Source organism: Chiloscyllium punctatum, chromosome 7 (assembly GCF_047496795.1).
Source record: "Chiloscyllium punctatum isolate Juve2018m chromosome 7, sChiPun1.3, whole genome shotgun sequence".
Taxonomy (NCBI): domain Eukaryota; kingdom Metazoa; phylum Chordata; class Chondrichthyes; order Orectolobiformes; family Hemiscylliidae; genus Chiloscyllium; species Chiloscyllium punctatum.
The window spans coordinates 57455560-57477875 of record NC_092745.1 but is presented as its reverse complement, the minus strand read 5'-3'; the positions used below and the strand labels follow the sequence as shown (position 1 = coordinate 57477875).

At 40.4% G+C, this 22316-nt stretch overlaps 1 protein-coding gene across 3 annotated transcripts in view; it reads left to right on the top strand.

Annotated features, from left to right (window-relative positions):
• Nucleotides 1-22316, top strand: part of hmcn1 (hemicentin 1) — a 597300-nt gene that overhangs the window by 457097 nt on the left and 117887 nt on the right. For all 3 annotated transcript variants that reach the window (XM_072573640.1, XM_072573638.1, XM_072573641.1), the window contains 9 exons: nucleotides 827-1105; nucleotides 5417-5613; nucleotides 7106-7187; nucleotides 9435-9571; nucleotides 10630-10771; nucleotides 12102-12246; nucleotides 15661-15788; nucleotides 17298-17454; nucleotides 20174-20295. In XM_072573640.1, coding sequence (XP_072429741.1) covers nucleotides 827-1105; nucleotides 5417-5613; nucleotides 7106-7187; nucleotides 9435-9571; nucleotides 10630-10771; nucleotides 12102-12246; nucleotides 15661-15788; nucleotides 17298-17454; nucleotides 20174-20295 — 1389 coding nt within the window. The remainder of the gene's footprint in view (nucleotides 1-826; nucleotides 1106-5416; nucleotides 5614-7105; nucleotides 7188-9434; nucleotides 9572-10629; nucleotides 10772-12101; nucleotides 12247-15660; nucleotides 15789-17297; nucleotides 17455-20173; nucleotides 20296-22316) is intronic.

Below are 22316 nucleotides of genomic sequence, written 5' to 3'. Positions count from 1 at the left end.
TCACTATTTGAAGAAAAATTTAACAATTTTATCCTTTAAGTCCAAAAGAGAACATTAGACAACAATTATTTACAACTCCTTTCTCTTAAACCTATCTTTTACCTCCCACTCTACAATACTGGTCGGATTTAAAAACCCTGATTAAGGTTTATTTAAAAAATGCTGTTTCAAAACCAGCTAGCTATATCGATTCACCTTTGTAGATTTTCCTGAGTTGTCTTCAGTCTTCTGCTTCAAATTTCATGTGGACGGGTACTTTTATGAGAGCAATTCTGCTAGCAGTCTGTTGGTGCTTGGCTGCTCTTTGCTGTTCTCCTCAACTGTTCAAAATACCCAATTTTATATACCCCAAAACATTGGACAGTCTCATTGGTTTGACATCATCAAAACATTAAAATTTAAATTCAATTGGAGTTTGGTATCTTGGGGCATAATTTAAGCTGGCCAAATTTGAATTTATTATATACCATGGCAACACAGCTCCAGCTATTTGTTTCCCAACCAAATGTTACATTTTTAAATTGTTCAGCAGACTCTGTGCTTTCAGTCAGTCCTTGCCAGCTTTTAGTCTCTCTCAAATGTACAGTACACACCCACAGCTTCATAACAGCTGTTTTATTCCACAGGTCACATGTGTTATTCAGGCATGAAGTAACATGGTGTGGGATAGATAAATGAAGATTAAATGTGTATTGAGGGGGAATGTTTCCCCAATTGTTATGAATTTGTGAATGTATATTTACAATTTTATTGTAAGAAGAAAGGGGAGAATTTGATCAAATGAGACTTTACAGCTCTTTAACTGGGCTTTCTTTGTCCCTTATAGTCCCTCCAAGGTTGGATGATGCTGGCAGCACAGAAGAGCTCACTGTAATAAAGGGAAATTCAGCTTCCCTAACCTGCATTACTGATGGAACTCCAACTCCAACACTAGCCTGGCTTAAAGAAGCATTACCTCTCAAATTAGGCCCTCATATGACAGTTAGAAACCAGGGGATGTCGTTGCAGATTTCCATGACTGATGTGAAAGACACTGGAAGGTACACCTGTGTGGCAGCCAATGAAGCTGGTGAGGTGAACAAACACTTCAATTTGAAGGTGCTGGGTAAGTGAAAAGATTCCTCATCAAGAATAGAAAAATAACTAATAAATTCTCTCTATGGATACACATTTTCTGAGAAAGATGCACAAGGTTGAAATATATAAGACCTTGATGCATCTTGAAAGGGTAGATGTGGAAAGGATGATTCCTTTTATGGGAGAATCTAGAATTAGAAGTCACTGTTTAAAAATTAGGGGTCGCCATATAAAACAGAGATAAGGAAAATTTTTCATCTCAGAAGGTCTGAGTCTTTAGAACTTTCTTCCTGAGAAAATGTGGAAGCAGAGACCTTGAATATTTTTAAGAAAGAGTTGGATAGATTCTTATTAAGAAAAGCAGTGAAAGGTTATAGGAGATGGTGAAAAATTATCAAGGTAGGCAGGAATATTCATTTAAGGACCAGCCATAATATTCTAGGATAACAGAGCAGGCTCAGGGGGCTGAATAGCCTACTCCTGCTCCCTAAAATAAAACAAAGAACGAGATCTTAAACAAAAATAGAAATTGCTGACGAAACTCAGCAGATCTGGCAGCAGCTGTTGGAAGAAAGCAGAGTTAATTTATTGAGTCCTGTAATCCTTCATCAGCCCTGAGGAAGAGTCACAACTCGAAATGCTAACACTGCTTTCTTTCCACCAATGCTACTAGACCTGCTGAGTTTCACCAGCAATTTCTATTTTTACTCCTGTTCCATATTTGGCAGTTTGAGTTTGCACCATAAGATAGAACAGAAGAGAGGAAACTTTAGAAATCTAATTTAAGACAGAAAGGAATGAAAAATTAGGGAACAGAGAGACTTGTAAAGACAACATCAGTTGCAGGCAAAATTCTATAATAAAAGGTGCAATAACACAATGCTTAGAAAATAACACAGATTTAGACTGAGTCAACATGAATTTATGAAAGAGAACTTATATTTGAAGACCTGATGGAGTTCTTGGAGGTAAATAATAGAATAGATCAGTGGAAACAAGTGGATGTGCTATTTTAGATTTCTAGAAGGTTTTCAATAAGATTCTATACAAGACATTGGTCAACACCATTACAGCATGTGGGATTGGGGAGGCTACAGACACTGGTTAACAAACAGTGCAATAGGAGTAAATGCATCATTTCAGGTTTGCAGATTGTGGATTGGTGGTTACTGCAAGAATCATTGCTTTGGCCCAAGCTATTCACAATTTGTAACAACAAATTCGATCTGGTGTGTAAGAATAATATTTCTCAGTCTGTAGATGACATGAACTAGGTGGAATTCAAAGCTGTGAGATTATGCAAGGATGCTTTCCAGGGATTTAGAGAAATTAAGGGCATAGGTAAAGATTTGGCAGATGGAATACAATTTGGAAAAATGTGAGGTTAACCATTTTGATTGGAAAACAGAAATATGAAACCTTTCTTAAATGCGGAGAGATTGGGAAGTGATGAACTTCCGAGGAACTTTGTGTACTTGATCATGAGTCACAGAAATTTAACATGCAGACATAGAAACCATTAGGGTGACAAATGGTTTGTAAGACTTGCTTATAAGAGGATCTGAGTATAGGAGTAACGATATCATGTTGCAGTTAGATAGAACCTTAGAGAGCCCACATCTGGAGAATTGTATACTGTATTGGTCTCCTTACCCATAGAAAGATGTACTTGCTGCGAGTCGTGGAAACAAAGGTTCATACTATTCGTGGGATGGAGGTATTGTGCTGTGATTAAAATTGAGTGCTTTCTTCCTATAGCTGCTGCCAGATCTGCTGAGTTTCGTCAGCAATTTCTATTTTTGTTTAAGATCTCCAACTTCCGTCGTTCTTTGTTTTATTTTAGGGAGCAGGAGTAGGCTATTCAGCCCCCTGAGCCTGCTCTGTTATCCTAGAATATTATGGCTGGTCCTTAAATGAAATTTAGAAGAATGAAAGGTATCTCATTTTAACAAGATTGACAGGGTGCACACAGGAAGAATGTTTCCTCTGGCTGGGATTGTCTATTACCAAAGGCACAATCTCAGAAAATGGAGCTGGCCATTAACAATGAAGATGAGAAGTAATTTTGTAGAGAGTGGTGACTCTTTGAAAACATCAGCCCAGTGCGTTGGAGAGTCGTAGAGATGTACAGCATGGAAACAGACCCTTCGGTCCAATCTGTCCACGCTGACCAGATATTCCAGCCCAATCTAGTCCCACCTGCCAGCACCTGGCCCAGATCCCTCCAAACCCTTCCTATTCATATACCCTCCAAATGCCTCTTAAATCGTACCAGCCTCCACCACATCCTCCGGCAGTTCATTCCATACACGTACCACCCTCTGCACAAAAAAGTTGCCCCTAAGGTCTCTTTCCCCTCTCACCCTAAACCTATGCCCTCTAGCTCTGGACTCCCTGATCCCAGGGAAAAGACTTTGTCCATTTACCCTATCCATGCCCCTCATGATTTTATAAACCTCTATAAGGTCACCCCTCAGCCTCGGACGCTCCAGGGAAAACAGCCCCAGCCTGTTCAACCTCTCCCTATAGATCAAATCCTCCAACCCTGGCAACATCCTTGTAAATCTTTTCTGAACCCTTTCAAGTTTCACAACACCTTTTCGATAGGAAGGAGACCAGAATTGCACGCAATATTCCAACAGTGGCCTAACCAATGTCCTGTACAGCCGCAACATGACCTCCCAAATCCTGTACTCAATACTCTGACCAATAAAGGAAACCATACCAAATGCCTTCTTCACTATCCTATCTACCTGTGACTCCACTTTCAAGGAGCTATGAACCTGCACTCCAAGATCTCTCTGTTCAGCAACACTCCCTAGGACCTACCATTAAGTGTATAAGTCCTGCTAAGATTTGCTTTCCCAAAATGCAGCACCTCACATTTATCTGAACTAAACTCCATCTGCCACTTCTCAGCCCATTGGCCCATCTGGTCTAGATCCTATTGTAATCTGAGGTAACCCTCTTCACTGTCCACTACACCTCCAATTTTAGTGTCATCTGCAAACTTACTAACTGTACCTCTTAAGCTCGCATCCAACTCATTTATGTAAATGACAAAAAATAGAGGACCCAGCACTGATCCTTGTGGCACTCCAGTGGTCACAGGCCTCCAGTCTGAAAAACAACCCTCCACCACCACCCTCTGTCTTCTACCTTTGAGCCAGTTCTGTATCCAAATGGTTAGTTCTCCCTGTATTCCATCAGATCTAACCTTGCTAATCAGTCTCCCATGGGGAACCTTGTCAAACGCCTTACTGAAGTCCATATAGTTCACATCTACTGCTCTTCCCTCATCAATCGTCGTTGTTACTTCTTCAAAAAACTCAGTCAAGTTTGTGAGACATGATTTCCCATGCACGGTGGGCGGCACGGTGGCACAGTGGTTAGCACTGCTGCCTCACAGCGCCAGAGACCCGGGTTCAATTCCCGCCTCAGGCGACTAACTGTGTGGAGTTTGCACGTTCTCCCCGTGTCTGCGTGGGTTTCCTCCGGGTGCTCCGGTTTCCACCCACAGTCCAAAGATGTGCAGGTCAGGTGAATTGGCCATGCTAAATTGCCCGTAGTGTTAGGTAAGGGGTAAATGTAGGGGTATGGGCGGGTTTCGCTTCGGCGGGACGGTGTGGACTTGTTGGGCCGAAGGGCCTGTTTCCACACTGTAAGTAATCTAATCTAATCTAATCTAATCAAAGCCATGTTGACTATCCCGAATCAGTCCTTGCCTTTCCAAAGACATATACATCCTGTCTCTCAGGATTCCCTCCAACAACTTGCCCACCACTGAGATCAGGCTCACTGGTCTATAGTTTCCTGGTTTTCTTTACCGCCCTTCTTAAACAGTGGCACCACATTTGCCAACCTCCACCTCCAATTCAGTCTTCTTCAAGACTATGATCAATAGATTTCTGCAAATGAAAACATAAGAGATATAGGAATGTGCAGGAAGATAGTGTCGAATGTAAGATCGATCAGCCATGATGTTATTTAATGATGGTATATGTTTGAGGGACTGATTGGTGGCCTTCTAGTTTTGTTGTTGCAAAGATCAATCTTAATGCAGGTCCATTATGGCAAATAATATAGAATGAAAATGGTGATATTGAAATATTGAATAGTAAGCAGAACAAAAATACTGATAACTGTTTACAGCTCCACTCAGTGGAATTAGTTTATTTTCAGGTCCTATGCCCGTAATACAACTGCTTTATCTATTTTAAGTTTGAACCCAGTCAGGTTTGGTCTCCTGGTTTTCATTCTTCAGTTCATTTAATTCAAATAACTTGGCAAGAACAGTTAAAAATATGAAGCTAAGATTTTTTTAATCTTTTCATTATAGATCCCCCTCATATAAATAACTCCAATTTCACAGAGGAAGCCTCTGTAGTTGTGAACAATCCTCTCGAACTTCACTGTGTTGCCAGTGGTATCCCAACTCCCATACTGACTTGGATTAAGGATGGAAGGCCACTGCCACACACAGATTCTGTTCATATCCTTCGTGGTGGTCAAGTGTTGAGAATATTAAATGCCCAGGTACACTAAATCATTGTTGGTTTCCAGAGAAACAATATTAATTCAGATTATATTCTCCTTTTATTTCTACAAATAACTGGAAATTAAGATTGTGTAAATGCTCTCCATAAGGACTCTTGATACTTTTACATTGTTGGTATTCATACTACCCCAGACTGAGTCAGTAAATGTGGGTTAAATGACATCTCCACACCATTCTGTAATTATAGAGAGTGTTGTCAAAACTTTTATTTTAAGAAAGAACTAACTAGTCTGTCTGCTCTTCAGTGATATTATAAACTGAAAGATTATTGGGAGCTCCTGGGATTTGTTAAAGTTTAAAATGTGACGTTTGTGTAGGTTAAATGCACAAATGCTTCCTCAAACTGGTCTCATGCTTGATCAACACAATGTGCGGCACGGTGGCACAGTGGTTAGCACTGCTGCCTCACAGCACCAGAGACCCGGGTCCAATTCCCAACTCAGGCGACTGGCTGTGTGGAGTTTGCGTATTCTCCTCGTGTCTGCGTGGGTTTCCTCCGGGTGCTCCGGTTTCCTCCCACAGTCCAAAGATGTGCAGGTCAGGTGAATTGGCCATGCTAAATTGCCCGTAGTGTTAGGTAAGGGGTAAATGTAGGGGAATGGGTGGGTTGCGCTTTGGCGGGTCGGTGTGGACTGGTTGAGCCAAAGGGCCTGTTTCCACACTGTAAGTAATCTAATCTAATCTAATCTAATTCATATCTGTCCTTACTATTTCAAACCACTATCATTTTGTACTTTGTGTTAATGCAGTGTGACTAAAATATTTTGACAAGTTAACTCATTTAATTACTGTATATACACCTAATCACTCTATGTTGCATTGTTTGATATAAGGGGAAAAAAAAGAGAAAAAAAGTTCAGAATATCAGAAATTCAGACCTAGAGCTCAGTTTGCCCATGTGATTTTCCAACCATTGAATCTAACAGATGGAAAATCTTGTACATTTATAATGCATAACCTCTGATATTCAAGTTTCCAATGCATAAGATTTGAGTCTCAGAATGCTGAGTCATTTAATTTATTGCATAAATGTTATAATATGACCTCACCAAATCTGATTGGAGGGTTTAAATTTTAGTAAAGAACAATAATGAAAAGATCAATTCAGACACATAAAGACTATTATACCAGAGGTGTTATTTTAAGACCACTGCTACTTTGAAGCATAGCCTACGCGGCATATCTGGTGAGCTAACACAGATCTGAAGGCTCGGCAAGATTCTTTCAAGAGGTTCCCTCATGTTTAAACGCGTATTTATTTCTTCAGCAAAATGAAATCTTATCAATGTTTGAAGAATTTACCTCAGTCAGAATGTTACTGAGGTGATATGAGACTATCTTCTTCAGGTGTTTCCATGTCATTTCAACAATCTCCCTCCTCACTCAGTATGGGTATTGATGCAGTGTAAATATGCAAAAATAAACCATTAAAAAGTGCAGTTTTGTTTAACACATTTGTATACTTGGCAGGTTCAAGATACAGGTCGGTATACTTGTCTGGCTTCCAGTACAGCAGGAGACGATGACAGAGAGTATTTGGTAAGAGTACATGGTAAGTGAACAAAACACTCAGACTCAACATCAGTTTTAGGTACAATTGATGTTTGTGTTTCAATTGAATTCTAAAATCCCTGAGCAGCTTAATTGTTTTTTCGTGTAGCAAAGGCATTTTTGATTTAATTTTAGTGTGCATCTGCCATGTATAATTCTAGTCTCGTCTTGGCATTAATGTTGGCTGCAAGTTTAGTAAAAACAAGAGGCTTCACAGCCTCCTTTACATTACACAGCCAAGAGATGTTTGCACTCATGGGACAGAATTGCAGGAATGTCAAATTTCAAAAATGGCTTCAATTTATACTATACTGGAATGGCAATGTCTCAAGCAATCAGAGTTCACTTGCCAACCAATCAGTATCTTCTTCGCATGCAGTATAAATTATGTTCTCTTTGAAATTTGATAATCTAACAATTTGTCTTGATTTAAAACTTTAGTGGAAGAATGCTGATTCAAAGTTACAATATGACCCTACCAAATCTAATTGAACTTATGAAATTAATTCAGATTTAACAAGATATGAAAACTATTAACAGCATATCCCTTTATGTAGTAATACTGAGGTTCTGTACGCTCAAGTGACTATTAGAAACCCTTCAAGTACAGGGGAACCTTGATTATCCGAACGAGATGGGCGGGCACTATTTCGCTCGGATAATCGATTATTTGGTTAAATAAATGCCTTTCATCTGGGGCTCGGAATTTTAAAAATCTGCTCCCCATTCAGGAGACTGCAACAGCACACCCTGCACGAGCCCCCACTCCCAACACTGCCGCTGGCCAACCCCATGCCCCAAACCCCATCCAACACTGCCCCCCGCCCTCCCAACCCCAATTCTTTCCAACACCACCTCCCTATCCAACACTGCCCCCACTCGCTATGCCCGCCCCCCCCAACCCCGTCCAACACCGCCCCCAACTCCGTCCAACACTGTCACTCACCCCCCTTTCCCCCCCCCCATCCCCGTCCAGCATTGCCTCACCCCCTCTCCTGGGCAGCCAGATTGGACACCAACAATAAGACTGCTGCTGCTGCTGCCTTTGTAAAGGTAAGTCTCCAAATAGTGCGCATACACGCACGCACGCACGCACACAACCTTTTACTGCAACTTTTTGACAGGTTCCACCTCTGCTCTGTACAGGACAATGTTGGTCAGATTATCTGGGGAAAGGGAGTTTAGGGTACACCTCTCTGCAGAACTCCAGGGAAAGTGTGGGGAAAGAAAGAGGGCGGGAGGTCAGTCTTTTGGAGACGGTGCCTGTTTAATCACTGTAAACAAAAAATGCGATCACTGTTGGAAACATGTCTTTGATGTAATGTTTCTATCAGGGCCTCAAAATCTCCTTCGGATAATCCGATTTTCAGATAATTGGTATTTGGATGATTAAGGTTCCTCTGTAGATGCAATTTTATCATCTATTATAGCATGTAATACTGTGAAATGAGTCAAACTTGTACTGTGGAGTTTATTTCTCAAATGGAATTTAATGGAGCTCGCAGTCCAGAGAGTGCACAGAAAGGCAGGTGCTTGATAACATGAGACAGCTTTCCTGCTACAGGGTAAGTATGCAGATAGAAGGAACGTACACTGAAAAGCTATCCACTAACAGGCAGGAAATCAAGTAACGCTTGTTAAGAAGCTATATAAATCCAATTGACATAGGATTTAATGGTGTTGTCAGAATTAAACAATAATAAGATGGATCTCCTGTGACTCCAGAAACTGGTACAGCAAGCCTCTGGAGGCCCCCTGGGTATTCCTTAATTACAAGAAGTGGCTGAATGAGGAATCAAACATCAGGAAGCGGAAGCCCTCCTATCCTAGCTTCTGATCACCCTCCGCTGTCCCTCACTGGTATGCTTGCAACTCCCACACAATCCACTCACCTCTCTCCAGGGCCTATTGATGCAATGGAGCAGGCATGGAGAATCAAAAGGGAGGGAAATTTCTGGTGTCTTATCTCTACAGGGGATCTCACTTAATTGGGGAACTGCCCTTTATGATTAATTTGCCTGTTGAGCTCTACCTACTTCTCAGTGGAACTGTGTGGTTTGTAAACTTAGATGTCTGTTGAATAGACCAGAAAAGCCAATCATAAATATCACTTAGTTTGTGAGTGACACTAATACCCCTCTAACATTTTCCAAATATCAAACAGACTCTGTTTTAAGAAGTAGGGAATATTTACTGAATTCTAATGTGAATGGCTAGTTTATTTTGATTACTCATGTTTTTGTTCCAGTCCCACCAAACATTGCTGGTCAAAGTGGGCCTCAGGTCTTGGCTGTGCTGCAGAATGGACAGGTAATCCTGGAGTGCAAGTCTGATGCTGTACCACCTCCAACATTAACCTGGTTAAAAGACGGAAAGCCACTCCAGGTAAATAGTTACTTTGAGTAAGTATAAGTTAATGGGTTTTCGGGAGTGTTGCAAGATCTTTAAACATTCCTTGTGGCTGGATTAATGGATTGAAGTCTATCCTAATATTCAAAGTGACTACAAAATTGCTGCTGGCATTACAAATGAAAATTTAGGTAATTTACAATAAAAGAAAATAAATTATATTTTTGTAAGACTTTATCATATTGTTGAAATATTTAGCGTAAAATGAATTATTTTTGGAATTCTGAGTAATAAAACCATGTATCTATAGAAAATGTGTAGCAAACTAAGCAATCAGACTAATGACTGACTAATCTGTTTTCAAAATAGTGATGAATGAAGCCTTCAATAGCAAACTTAAATTGAACCCGTCTTGATAGTGGGTTTCTAAAGGCCTGCAACAGAATCAGCAGCTTACCTCTACAACAACAATATTTTTAAATATAGCACCATTAAATGCCACAAGGTGCTTCACAGGAGTGTCATGAAACAAAATGTGACATCAATACTAAGGCAGTTGGCCAAAGGTTTGATCAGGTAAATTTTAAGACAAGTTGGAACAAAGAGTGGTAAGGAGGCAGAATGATTCAATGAAATATTTCCGGAGCTATTGGTCACCAAAAGTGGAATAATCGGTTGAATTGAATTGAATTTATTGTCACGTGTAGTGAGGCACAGTGAAAAGTTTTGTAAACTCAAGAGGACAGAATTTGAGGTATGCATGTATCATGAAGGGTTCTAGAATCATAGAAATAAGAAGTGATGATGCAATGGAGGAATTAGAAAACAAAGATAAGAACTTTCAATTCAAAGCATTGGTTTAGCAAGAATCAATGTTAATTAACAAATGCAGGTGTGATGAGTGAACAGGATTTGGAGCAAGTTGAGACACAGGCAGCAGAGTTTGCTGCTTCATGTTGTGATTAGAATTCAGAATAACCAAAACATTTGGTCACCGCTGGCTCATCACAAAGCCTCTCCCTCCTATTCATGAACCAACAAGCTTTTGAAGCGTCAGCTGTGACTTCATGCTTCTTTTTGAATTGAATCTGTAGGCCACCCCTCGTTTACGCATCCTATCCAGTGGACGATACCTTCAGATTAATAATGTTGAGCTTGCGGATTCGGCTCAATATACTTGCGTTGCCAGCAATGTTGCAGGAAACATGACAAGGGAATTTACCTTAGCAGTGAATGGTAAGTATACATGCAAAATCTCTAGCTAAGAGAAATGATCATTATCACAGTCACTGCTTTTCAGTTATCATGACAAAAAAAGAGGATATTATTCTGAAATACTGATGATTATTTGGATTTTGAGATTGCTGTCATAATCACAGAAGGATTGTTGAAGCCAAACAATAAGAAAGAGGATGACACTCAAAATTTAACAAATTATTGGTACCTGTTAGATATTTGGGACTCAAAGGTCATTGAACAGAATTTAACAGATGGTAGGAGGGGTGTGTGGTTTCACTGGCCAACTGAAGAACTGGTGGCAGACCATGGTAGCCTCCATTGAAGAAAGCTCACTGGAATTAAATGCCTATCAGGTACTTAAGTAGCCAGTGCTAGGCTTCTCTATGATTAAAGATCCTGGTGCAAAAATTGCACTTTCTGTGAGAATTTCCAGCCAATCAGAAACCTGCATTTCCTTTTGCCATTAGTGCCAAGTGTGTTAGCTGCTAATATTGTACCAGCTAGTGATAGCACCTTTTAGAAATTACCAGGAGACGCAGAGAATTCCTCAAGATGATAAGCCTTTATTTGCAAACAAACACTATGGCCATCAGAGAAGGCAACCCTAAAAGCCCGAGAACAACGAGAGTACTTTAATGTTTATGTTGTTCTAAAAATCGCGCCCTATCCTCGTTATATTAGCATAACCAATCATGCTAAACCTACATTATATCCCCTTGACCAATCAAACTCTACCACAATTGTCTTCTGGATTGCTGCAGACCATCACGTTGTGCCGTGGTCATCGTTCTTCACCTTTTGTCACCTAACAGGCTGCAGTCATGCAAGGCTGACTTGAGGACACAACCCAGACCTTACACTTACGCATATTTACCATACTGGTAGGCTGGGATCGGTGAGGCACCCAGCAAAAGGATGAATAAGTCTCTTTCAAATCGTCATTAATTCTCCATTTAAGACCTATCTATGAGCTTTCCTGATTAGAGTTAATCAGGCAGAGATGGGAAGGAGCTGTATCACCATCCCACACACTCCCATTTAATTAAGTGTCTCCCCACCTCTAAACTTGCCACTAATCGATCATTAATTTCCATGCATTATCTCAAGCTTGTATTGTCACTGGACAGTATTATTTAAAGAGTTCAAATGAATTTAAAAATGAGAGGACTCTGTCAGTCATCCTTACAATTTATGCAATATGGCTTTGAAGGTTTTCATTGTTAACTAAAGAAACTCCTTGTTTGTTCAAAGAGGTTATTCATTTATGACTAACATTGCAACTATAACTAAAATAAATTAGCACTAATCATCTGCCTTCAATTTGCAGTTGCTCCAACAATAAAAGAAGGTTCACAGACAGTGATCGTCCTCAGGAACCAGCTAGCAGTACTGAACTGTGTGGTAGATGGGGTACCAACTCCTCAGGTCACCTGGAGAAAGGATGGTACTATTCTTTCAACAAGCAACCTGCGGTCAGAAATCACTTTTGTTTTTTACACACTTTGATTTATTTTTGGGTGTGGGATTTCAGAAAGAGTATCTGGGGAAAAGCTGATAAGTCTTTAATTTAAAGAAAAAGATATTAGCAACAGGATTTGAAATTTCCTTCAGTGGATAAAACAGATCATAATCAAGAGTGTGGTGCTGGAAAAACGGAGCAGGTCAGGCAGCATCCGAGGAGCAGGAAAATTGACATTTTGGGCAAGAGCCGGAAGAGCCATTTCTGATGAAGGGCTCTTGCTTGAAACATCTATTTCGCCTGCTCCTCGGGTGCTGCCTGACCTGTGCTTTTCCAGCACCACATTCTCAACTCTGATCGCCAGCAGCTGCAGTCCTCACTTTCTCCAAACAGATCATAAATCATCCCGGGGATCATTGGCAGTCTGTCCCATTGCAGACCATATTGGAGCCTAAGGAATATTTACAACCTGTCTACATTTGATCTATGATAAATTGGTATTATCGCATCTCATGGCTTCTACTTTTTACTTGCCTGGGAAATATTGACTAACCAAAACTTAATTTTTATTCCTTATACTTGCTCTCCAAAGAAAGGATCATTGTTGAGAGGCAAAATCATTTGAACAAATAAAAGACAGCATTAAAATAGAATTTTTTTGCAAGGAAAATAGTATCTCACAAACCCGATTAAGTTTTTTGAGGAAGCAAGTGGGCGGCGCAGTGGCACAGTGGTTAGCACTGCTGCCTCACAGCACCAGAGACCCGGGTTCAATTCCCGCCTCAGGTGACTGACTGCGTGGAGTTTGCACATTCTCCCCGTGTCTGCGTGGGTTTTCTCCGGGTGCTCCGGTTTCCTCCCACAGTCCAAAGATGTGCAGGTCAGGTGAATTGGCCATGCTAAATTGCCCGTAGTGTTAGGTAAAGGGGTAAATGTAGGGGAATGGGTGGGTTATGCTTCGGCGGGTTGGTTTGGACTTGTTGGGCCGAAGGGCCTGTTTCCACACAGGCCCTGTGTGGAAAAAAGATTGAGAGCAGAAAGGTAGATGTTGTTTACTTGGACTTTAGTAAAGCCTTTGATAAAGTTCCACATGGTAGACTAATCAGTAAAGTTAGATCACATGGGGTTCTGGGTGAGCTTGACAATTGGATACAAAATTGACTTTATGGCAGGAGACTGAGGGTGGTGGCAGAGAGTTGTTTTTCAGACTGGAGGCCTGTGACCAGTGGTGTTCCACAAGAATTGGTACTGGATCCACTTTTGTTTGTCATTTTTGTATAAGTGATTTGGATGAGAATATAGGAGGCATAGTTAGTAAGTTTGCAGGTGATTGGTGGTATAGTGGACAGTGAAGAAGGTTATCTAATATTACATAAAGATCTTGATCAATTCGGTCAATGAGCTGAGGAGTGACAGATGGAGTTGAATTTGAATGAATACAAGGTATTGCATTTTGGTAAAACAAACATACAAATAATGGTAGGGCTCCGGGTACTGTTGTTAAACAGCAAGACCCAGAAGATTAGATACATAATTGTTTGAAATTTATGTCAGAAGTAGACAGGGTGATTAAGAAGGCATTTAGCAAACTTGCCTTCATTGCTCAGAATTCCGAGTGTAGAAGTTAGGACTTCATGTTGAGGTTTTACAGGATGTTGGTGAGGCCTCTTCTGGAGTTGTGTGCAGTTCTGGACATGCTGTTATAGGAAGGATATTATTAAATTGGAGGGACTTCAAAAAGGATTTACCAGGATGTTGCCGTGAATGGACTGTTTGAGTTATAAAGATAGGCTGGGACTTCTTTCACTTGAATGTAGGAGGTTGGGGGGTGACCTTAGAGAGGTCTATAAAATCATGAGGCATAGATAAGGTGAATAGCAAAGGTCTTTTCCCTAGGGTGGGGAAACTAGGGGACATATTTTTAAGGTTAGAGGAGAAAGATTCAAAAAGGGCACAAGGACCTATGTTTTTTACACAGTGGTTAGTGTGTGGAATGAACTGCCAGAGGAAATGGTGGATGCAGATACAGTTACAATGTTTAAAAATCATTTGGATAAGTACATGAATAGGGAAGATTTGAAGGGATATGGGCCAAATGCAGACAAGTTGTGCTAGTTTAATTTGGGAAAATGGTTGGCGTGGACTAATTCGACCCTTCGGTCCTCTGTTTCCATCCTCTCTGACTCTACAACTGTTAATAATGTGAGGGCAGAAATCACAATCAATAATGCCAAATAACTATTTGATGTCTTTTTCTAGTATTTTAACAGAATATTTTAAAATGAAGTAATTTTTAAAATGTTTTCTCAATTTGATGCATTGCTTGGTAAGGTTAACGTTTATTCCCAGTTCCTAATTGCCCTAAGAAAGTCATGCAAACAGAATGTGCTGGAGAATCTTAGCAGGTATGGCCACATCTGTGCAGAGAAGAAAAGCAGCTAATGTTTTCAGTCCAATATAACTTTCCTTCAGAACTGAAGAGAGGCAGAAAGTACTGGGTCTGTATAGAATAAAAATGTGGGAAGGGACAGGTGGAACACAAAAGAAGTCAAGGGAAGGTTAAATGAGGAGGAAGATCGGAGATCACAGGTGTATCAGAGCAAAAGCCAAAGAGATTATATAGTTTATTCTTGGTTACTGTTATTCAATGAAGCTTAGTGCAAGCTCAAGGAGCAGCACATCATCTTTTGATAATGCACTTTACAGCTTTGGAACTAACCATGAAATCCAACAGTGTCAGACTGTGAACTCCCCTAATTGTTTGTTCATGATCCTTCGCACACAGCTGATCATCATTCTTCCCTTCACATCCACATCAGACATTGTTTTTAAAACTAGAAGCAATACCACACCCTTTGTGTTTTGTACTGTGAAATATTTTTGGCATTTCATTTCTCGCATCCTCCATGTTATCATTGATCTTCCCTTTTGTTCTTCCTCACCCTCCTCCTTTTCAATTAGTTAAAATTTGTTACATTCCCATCTCCCTTCAAGTCTGTTAATAATTACTGTACTACCTTGCCTATTACTATGACTCTGCTAAAACTAGAAAGTAGAATTTGATGCCATAAGCTCTTTTGAGAAATATGTAACACAACTTTCTCTTCATCTTTTATAAAACCATTTACTTTCACCAGTGCTCTTCATATCATTTAATTGTACATGGGAAATTAGGAGAACATTTCAGCAGCTATTAGTTTGGCTACAGCATTTTGAGAGTAGGCATTGGACAAGACAAACGTAAATGCCTCTGGACCTTTCTGGCCAATGCTTAATTATTTTCTTACCATAGGATTATGGGCCTCTACAAAATGTTTCTGAGTATTTGATGAAAATACTGTTGCAACCCAAATTGTTTGTAAGCACTTTGAGACTTTTCTGAAATATTGCCACATTAAAGTAATACAGATACTTTTATTCTCATTAGGTATTCATTCCTTGGTGATGGCTCTTTGCGTATTGGCTCAACTCAGGTAACAGATACAGGTCGTTATCTGTGTATGGCAACCAATGCAGCTGGAACAGCTCGTAAGCGAATTGATGTGCAAGTCTATGGTAAATATTCTTCAAATCGTAGCCAAAATTACCAATAACAGGATCATTTGAGATCTTGGGCTAGCTGTCTTTCCCTTTTGAAAGTTACAGACTAAGATAAGGGTCCCGTGCTCAGGGTTTTGAACCATGGCCAAAGGGGAACCTGCAAATGTTCTGCATTGATTGTGGAAGAGCTGGCATCTTGAGAGAAAACGCTGCTTAGAGGCAGAGGATCCTTCAACGTGAAGACTTGTGTTTGCTTTAGTCAAATGACAGTGGTGATGAGAAACACCTCGTATTCTAGTCATATTGCTCATGACTTATTGAAATTGGAATGGGAAGCTCCTATGAGCAACTGAAGAGAAAAGAACCATGAAGTGTGAAGAATTTAGGAATGAAACTTCAGTTCAGCAAATCATCATTACTGATATATCCAGGAATCTTTTTCTAATGGATTTGTCATCAAATTGCTTTTCAGTGATTGATTTTAAAACCTCTAATTTCTTGAATTCTGAAGAAGAGCCATTGGATTCTGAACATTAACTGTTTCAACACATTACACAGATGCTGCCAGACCTGCTGAGCTTCTCCAGCACCTTCTGCTTTTATTCAGAAATCTCCAGCATCCACAGTACTCTGCTTTTCTTTTTTGTCAGAAACTTTTAAACCCGGAAACAGGAAATTATGGATTCCAAACAGAAGACCATATTTTTGTCTCCATTATTTCTGATGCAGAGACATCAATTAAGATTTTTAATTAATTTTTCATCAACAAAGTAAACTTTACAACTCAAGCTAAAATAATACCTCCAACACATCTATTTTCACTTTGTCTGGTTTTGGACCGAAGGAAATATGGAAAACAGGCTTAGAAATGCTATGCTTTTCTTACCAGTTTCTAGCTAACTGTAAGTGCAACATGCAAAATATTAGTTCTTGGGGGTTGGGAGGGGTTAGTGAATAAATCCTTCCTTCTTTGAATGAAGTGGCTTTTGCAAGCATTGCCTCAAGTGCCGCATTCCTTGCTTTATTCATATTTCTTGTTAAGTTTGCTCTTTTTCTGTTTTTGACCTATACTCCACATTCCTGGTATATATCATTAATGGTGAAAAGTGGGTACTGCAAACGCTAGAAATCAGAGTTTAGATTTAAGCGGTGCTGGATAAGCCACAGCAGGTCAGGCAGCATCCGAGGAGCAGGAAAATCGATGTTCCTGATGAAGGGCTTTTGCTCGAAACGTTGATTTTCCTGCTCCTCGGATGCTGCCTGACCTGCTGTGCTTTTCCAGCACCACTCTAATCTAGACATATATCATTTATAATATGTCTCTTGTTAATTACCTTTTTACAGTACAATTGCATGGAGATCTATTCTAATAAAAGTATGGTAAATCATTACAATGCTCAATTAAAAGAGAATTCTATTGCTGAGCTATCTATGTCTATAAGCAGATGTTGCTTATTTCTACTTTTAGGTTTCCGAAATCATTTTTTTGCCCATGTACACCAATGTTTTCTCTGATCCTCATAGTTCCTCCATCTATTGCTGCTGACCTCAACAATATCACCGTTCTTGTCAATGTTCAGACTACTCTGACTTGTGAAGCTACAGGTATCCCAAAGCCTACTGTCAGCTGGAAGAAGAATGGACGCATACTCAACACTGATCAGAATCAGAATATGTACAGGTGAGTAAATCTGATCATCTGGAAAAACAATTCCTACATTCCCTATAGCAAATATTTGAGTCGATTTGCTGTTATATGTTTGAATGGCATGGGCTGTTTTATTATCAAATAAAATATAACATGATGTCAAGTTTTACTGGATGTGCTTAAAGCATCTACCAAAAAATACAGAGCACATCACAGGCAGCCACCAACTTCTTGATTCATCTACTCGAAATTAAACTGTGGGGAGCAAACTGAGCTGGCTGTGTTATGCCAGAGCATAAACTACAGGACACAGCAAGTAATATTGCAGGATTACAATGTTTGGTCAAATAAGTGGTTAAATCCATCATTATGCTTTAGAGTCTCCAGACCAATCTAGTGAGTAAAATATACAAATACAGACTTTTTAAACTAGATTCTTTAAAAAGAATCCAATCATTTTGATTTTCTAGTAATAACAAATAATGTTAATTTTAGACTTCAGTGTAACGCAGTGGGACATTGCAAAATATCTTCTATTACAATATAAAAGTTCTAGCTTGAATCTTTGCCTCATTCCATGCAATAGAACAAAGGTAATGATAATTCTCTGTAGCGGCTTTATGCTACCTGCCACCCTCAGATGAGGTAACCTGTTTTCACAAAGGTGTTAGATATAATGCTTGGGGCTAAAGGCATCAAAGATGGGGAGAGAGCAGGAACAGAGCACTGGGTTGCATGATCAGCCATGATCATATTGAATGGCAGAATAGGCGCGAACAATTGAATGACACACTCCTCCTATTTTCTATGTTTCTGTTGTAATCACTCACTGACAAGATTTGGAGATGCCGGTGTTGGACTGGGGTGTACAAAGTTAAAAATCACATAACACCAGGTTACAGTCCAACAGGTTTGATTGGAAGCACTAGCTTTCGGAGCACTGCTCCTTTGTCAGGTGGTTGTGGAGGGCACAATTGTAAGACAAAGAATTTATAGCAAAGCATTACAGTGTGATATAACTGAAATTATACATTGAGAAATACCTTGATTGTTTCTTGAGTCTCTCATCTGTTCGAATACCATGATAGTTTCACTTCTTTCATATGTAAATCACAAAACCTTTTTAAAAAGTGACATTCTTAGGTTAACTGTAACAATTGGTGTCAGCCAGGTAAGATGTTAAGGTGTTAGCCCCCTGTGTTCCCTGTCTGTGCTATAATATTTAGACTGATTCTAATTTAAAAAGTGAGTTAACAGAGTCTTACATGGATTCATGCAGTTTTTGAGCAAAGTACAATGTAACTCTGCAAGTACAAGTTCACCCCACAAACGGATATGTGTATGTGTGCATGTGGGTTTTTTGTTACAGGTCATCAGTTACTAAATTCTGGATTAGTGGTGCTGGAAGAGCACAGCAGTTCAGGCAGCATCCAAGTAGCTTCGAAATCAACGTTTCGGGAATAAAGGCAGTGAGCCTGAAGTGTGGAGAGATAAGCTAGAGGAGGGTGGGGGTGGGGAGAAAGTAGCATAGAGTACAATGGGTGAGTGGGGGAGGGGATGAAGGTGATAGGTCAAGGAGGAGAGGGTGGAGTGGATAGGTGGAAAAGAAGATAGGCAGGTAGGACAAGTCCGGACAAGTTATGGGGACAGTTACTGAGCTGGAAGTTTAGACCTAGGGTGAGGTGGGGGAAGGGGAAATGAAGTCCTCATTGATGCCCTGGGGTTGAAGTGTTCCGAGGCAGAGGATGAGGCGTTCTTCCTCCAGGCGTCTGGTGGTGAGGGAGCGGCGGTGAAGGAGGCCCAGGACCTCCATGTCCTCGGCAGAGTGGGAGGGGGAGTTGAAATGTTTGGCCACGGGGCGGTGTGGTTGATTGGTGCGGGTGTCTCGGAGATGTTCCCTAAAGCGCTCTGCTAGGAGGTGCCCAGTCTCCCCAATGTAGAGGAGACCACATCGGGAGCAACGGACACAATAAATGATATTAGTGGATGAGGAAGAATGCCTCATCTTCTGCCTTGGAACATTTCAACCCCAGGGCATCAATGTGGACTTCACCAGTTTCCTCATTTCCCCTTCCCCCACCTCACCCTAGTTCTAAATTTTCAGCTCAGTAATTGTCCCCATAACTTGTCCGGACTTGTCCTACCTGCCTATCTTCTTTTCCACCTATCCACTCCACCCTCTCCTCCTTGACCTATCACCTTCATCCCCTCCCCCACTCACCCATTGTACTCTATGCTACTTTCTCCCCACCCCCACCCTCCTCTAGCTTATCTCTCCACGCTTCAGGCTCACTGCCTTTATTCCTGATGAAGGGCTTTTGCCCGAAACGTCGATTTCGAAGCTACTTGGATGCTGCCTGAACTGCTGTGCTCTTCCAGCACCACTAATCCAGAATCTGGTTTCCAGCATCTGCAGTCATTGTTTTTACCTCATCAGTTACTAAAGTCAGGAAGCACACCCCATCAGCTTGTATTATGGTGTGCTGGGGCAGTACTTAGTGGGGTTTGAGCAAGGTTGTGGGCCTATTACAAAGGTAACATTAGCCAAAAGAAGACACCTTCGTATTCGAATGAGGATACGCTTTATTAAGGTGTTATTATTATTGTGTGAGGTAGAAAATTAAATGTTTAAAAACATAAGGCATCATTTTTGTCATTAGCTACTTGCTACAGAAGTAAGGATAAAAATAACAATGAGACATTATAAAAGATGCACATCTCAAAGAATTAGCTATTTTATTCCTCTCTGCAGACTGCTTTCATCTGGCTCTCTTGTAATCATCTCACCCACTGTGGAAGACAGTGGAAACTATGAGTGTAAAGTCTCAAATTATGCTGGGGAAGATCAGAGATTTGTCAGACTTACAGTACAAGGTAGGTACTGACAACTTAACATGGGCCTGATTTTTGATTTTGTAAAGCTGAATACTTTAATTTCCCCCCAAAAGGTGTTAATTGTTGTTGTAGTTCTGTTTGCCAAGCTGGGAATTTGTGTTGCAGACGTTTCATCCCCTGTCGAGGTGACATCCTCAGTGTTTGGGAGCCTCCTGTGAAGCGCTTCTGTGATCTTTCCTCCGGCATATGTAGTGGTTTGAATCTACCGCTTCCGGTTGTCAGTTCCAGCTGTCCATTGAAGTGGTTGGTATATTGGGTCCAGGTCGATGTGCTTATTGATTGAATCTGTGGATGAGTGCCATGCCTCTAGGAATTCCCTGGCTGTTCTCTGTTTGGCTTGTCCTATAATAGTAGTGTTGTCCCAGTCGAATTCATGTTGCTTGTCATCTGCGTGTGTGGCTACTAAGGATAGCTGGTCATGTCGTCCATCGACTTGGACCCAATATACCGACCACTGCAGCGGACAGCTGGAACTGACAACTGGAAGCGGCAGATTCAAACCACTACAAATGCCGGAGGAAAGATCACAGAAGCGCTTCACAGGAGGCTCCCAAGCACTGAGGATGTCACCTAGACAGGGGACGAAACGTCTGCAACACAAATTCCCAGCTCAGCAAACAGAACCACAACAACGAGTACCCGAGCTACAAATCTTCTCACAGGCTTTGAGGTGTGAATTGTGTTTAGTTGGTGGACATGAATTCACTTGTGCTCCTACCAATAGGAGCAGGCTGAAACTGATATTGTTGAGTTTGCAGGCATAAGTTTGTAAAATGTGTCTCTGCAAATAAAAACTTATAATTGTGTAAAGATTAGACTCAAATTCTTTTTTGCACATCTGGCTCTCTATATTATGATAGCAGACACCTGATGAATGTCCTTTTGTGCAATTCTTAATGTCATATTAATTCGTTTTAGATGGGGTTAATGGTGTGTGACAATGGTGTGCACAACAGCTTAGTGTATTGGTAAGGGAAGTTAAAATCTTTGCGTATTTTGATGTTTTGACAAATGTAGGTTGTTAAAGAAAATCAATGGATTTCATTCCATGAAGTATTAATGAAAATGATTTGAATGTTCCCCCTATCAGCCGAATATTGTGTGAAATATCATTTGATTTGAAATGTATGCTTCATAGAGCAATGCAGAACTGAAAGACTTGAAAGAAAAAGAAATTGGTTCTATATTGCTCTGTCTTCAATGAAGACTTGAGTTCTTATGCCCTTAGTGTTATCAGATTATCCAAATGGTTGCTAAATTTTGTTCCTGACATCTTTAAGAAAACTTAACATGAATTTTATGTCCAATGATTTCATGTTTTAAGACGTCAGTTCAGATTCAGTGCAATGTATTGTAGTCTGTATAACAGTTACCTCTTAAGTCTCATTTCCCCTTTCAGTATGGTGAACAATTAATTGTAAATGTATACCTGCATTTGAAAATAATAGTTAATTGGTTAAAGATTTAAATTGGAATAACCAAATTTACATGGCACAGAGAATGCTGGAGAAACTCCTGTTTGACAGCATCTGTGGACAGAAAAGCAGTGTTACTGTTTCAAGCCCGGTTTGACTCGTCTTCAGAAGTTCTGCCTCCACAGATGTTGTCAGACCTGCTGAGTTTCTCTCAATCTCTGTGTTTGTTTCGGATTTCCAGAATTCACAATATTTTGCCTTTTACTGTTTGTTTCTGGCTATGTCTCAAGATTTAGTTCTGCTCTATTATAACGCACTACCCTGAATAATTGAATAAACTTGCCAATACTCACTGCCTGCTTCCAAGTATTAAGGAGAGGCATAAGAGTCATTGCAATATCAAAGAGCATATGAAGAGTAAATCTGTGTTAAAAAAGGAAGCAGTGATAGGAGATTAAAACTGGTGGCAAAGCAGATAACCCAACACAAAGAGAAGGGTCCTCCATGAGTAGGGCAAAGGTGGTGGTGGGGGGGGGGGGGAAACGGTGAGATAAAAATCAACAACAGAGATGGAGGGCCAGCACT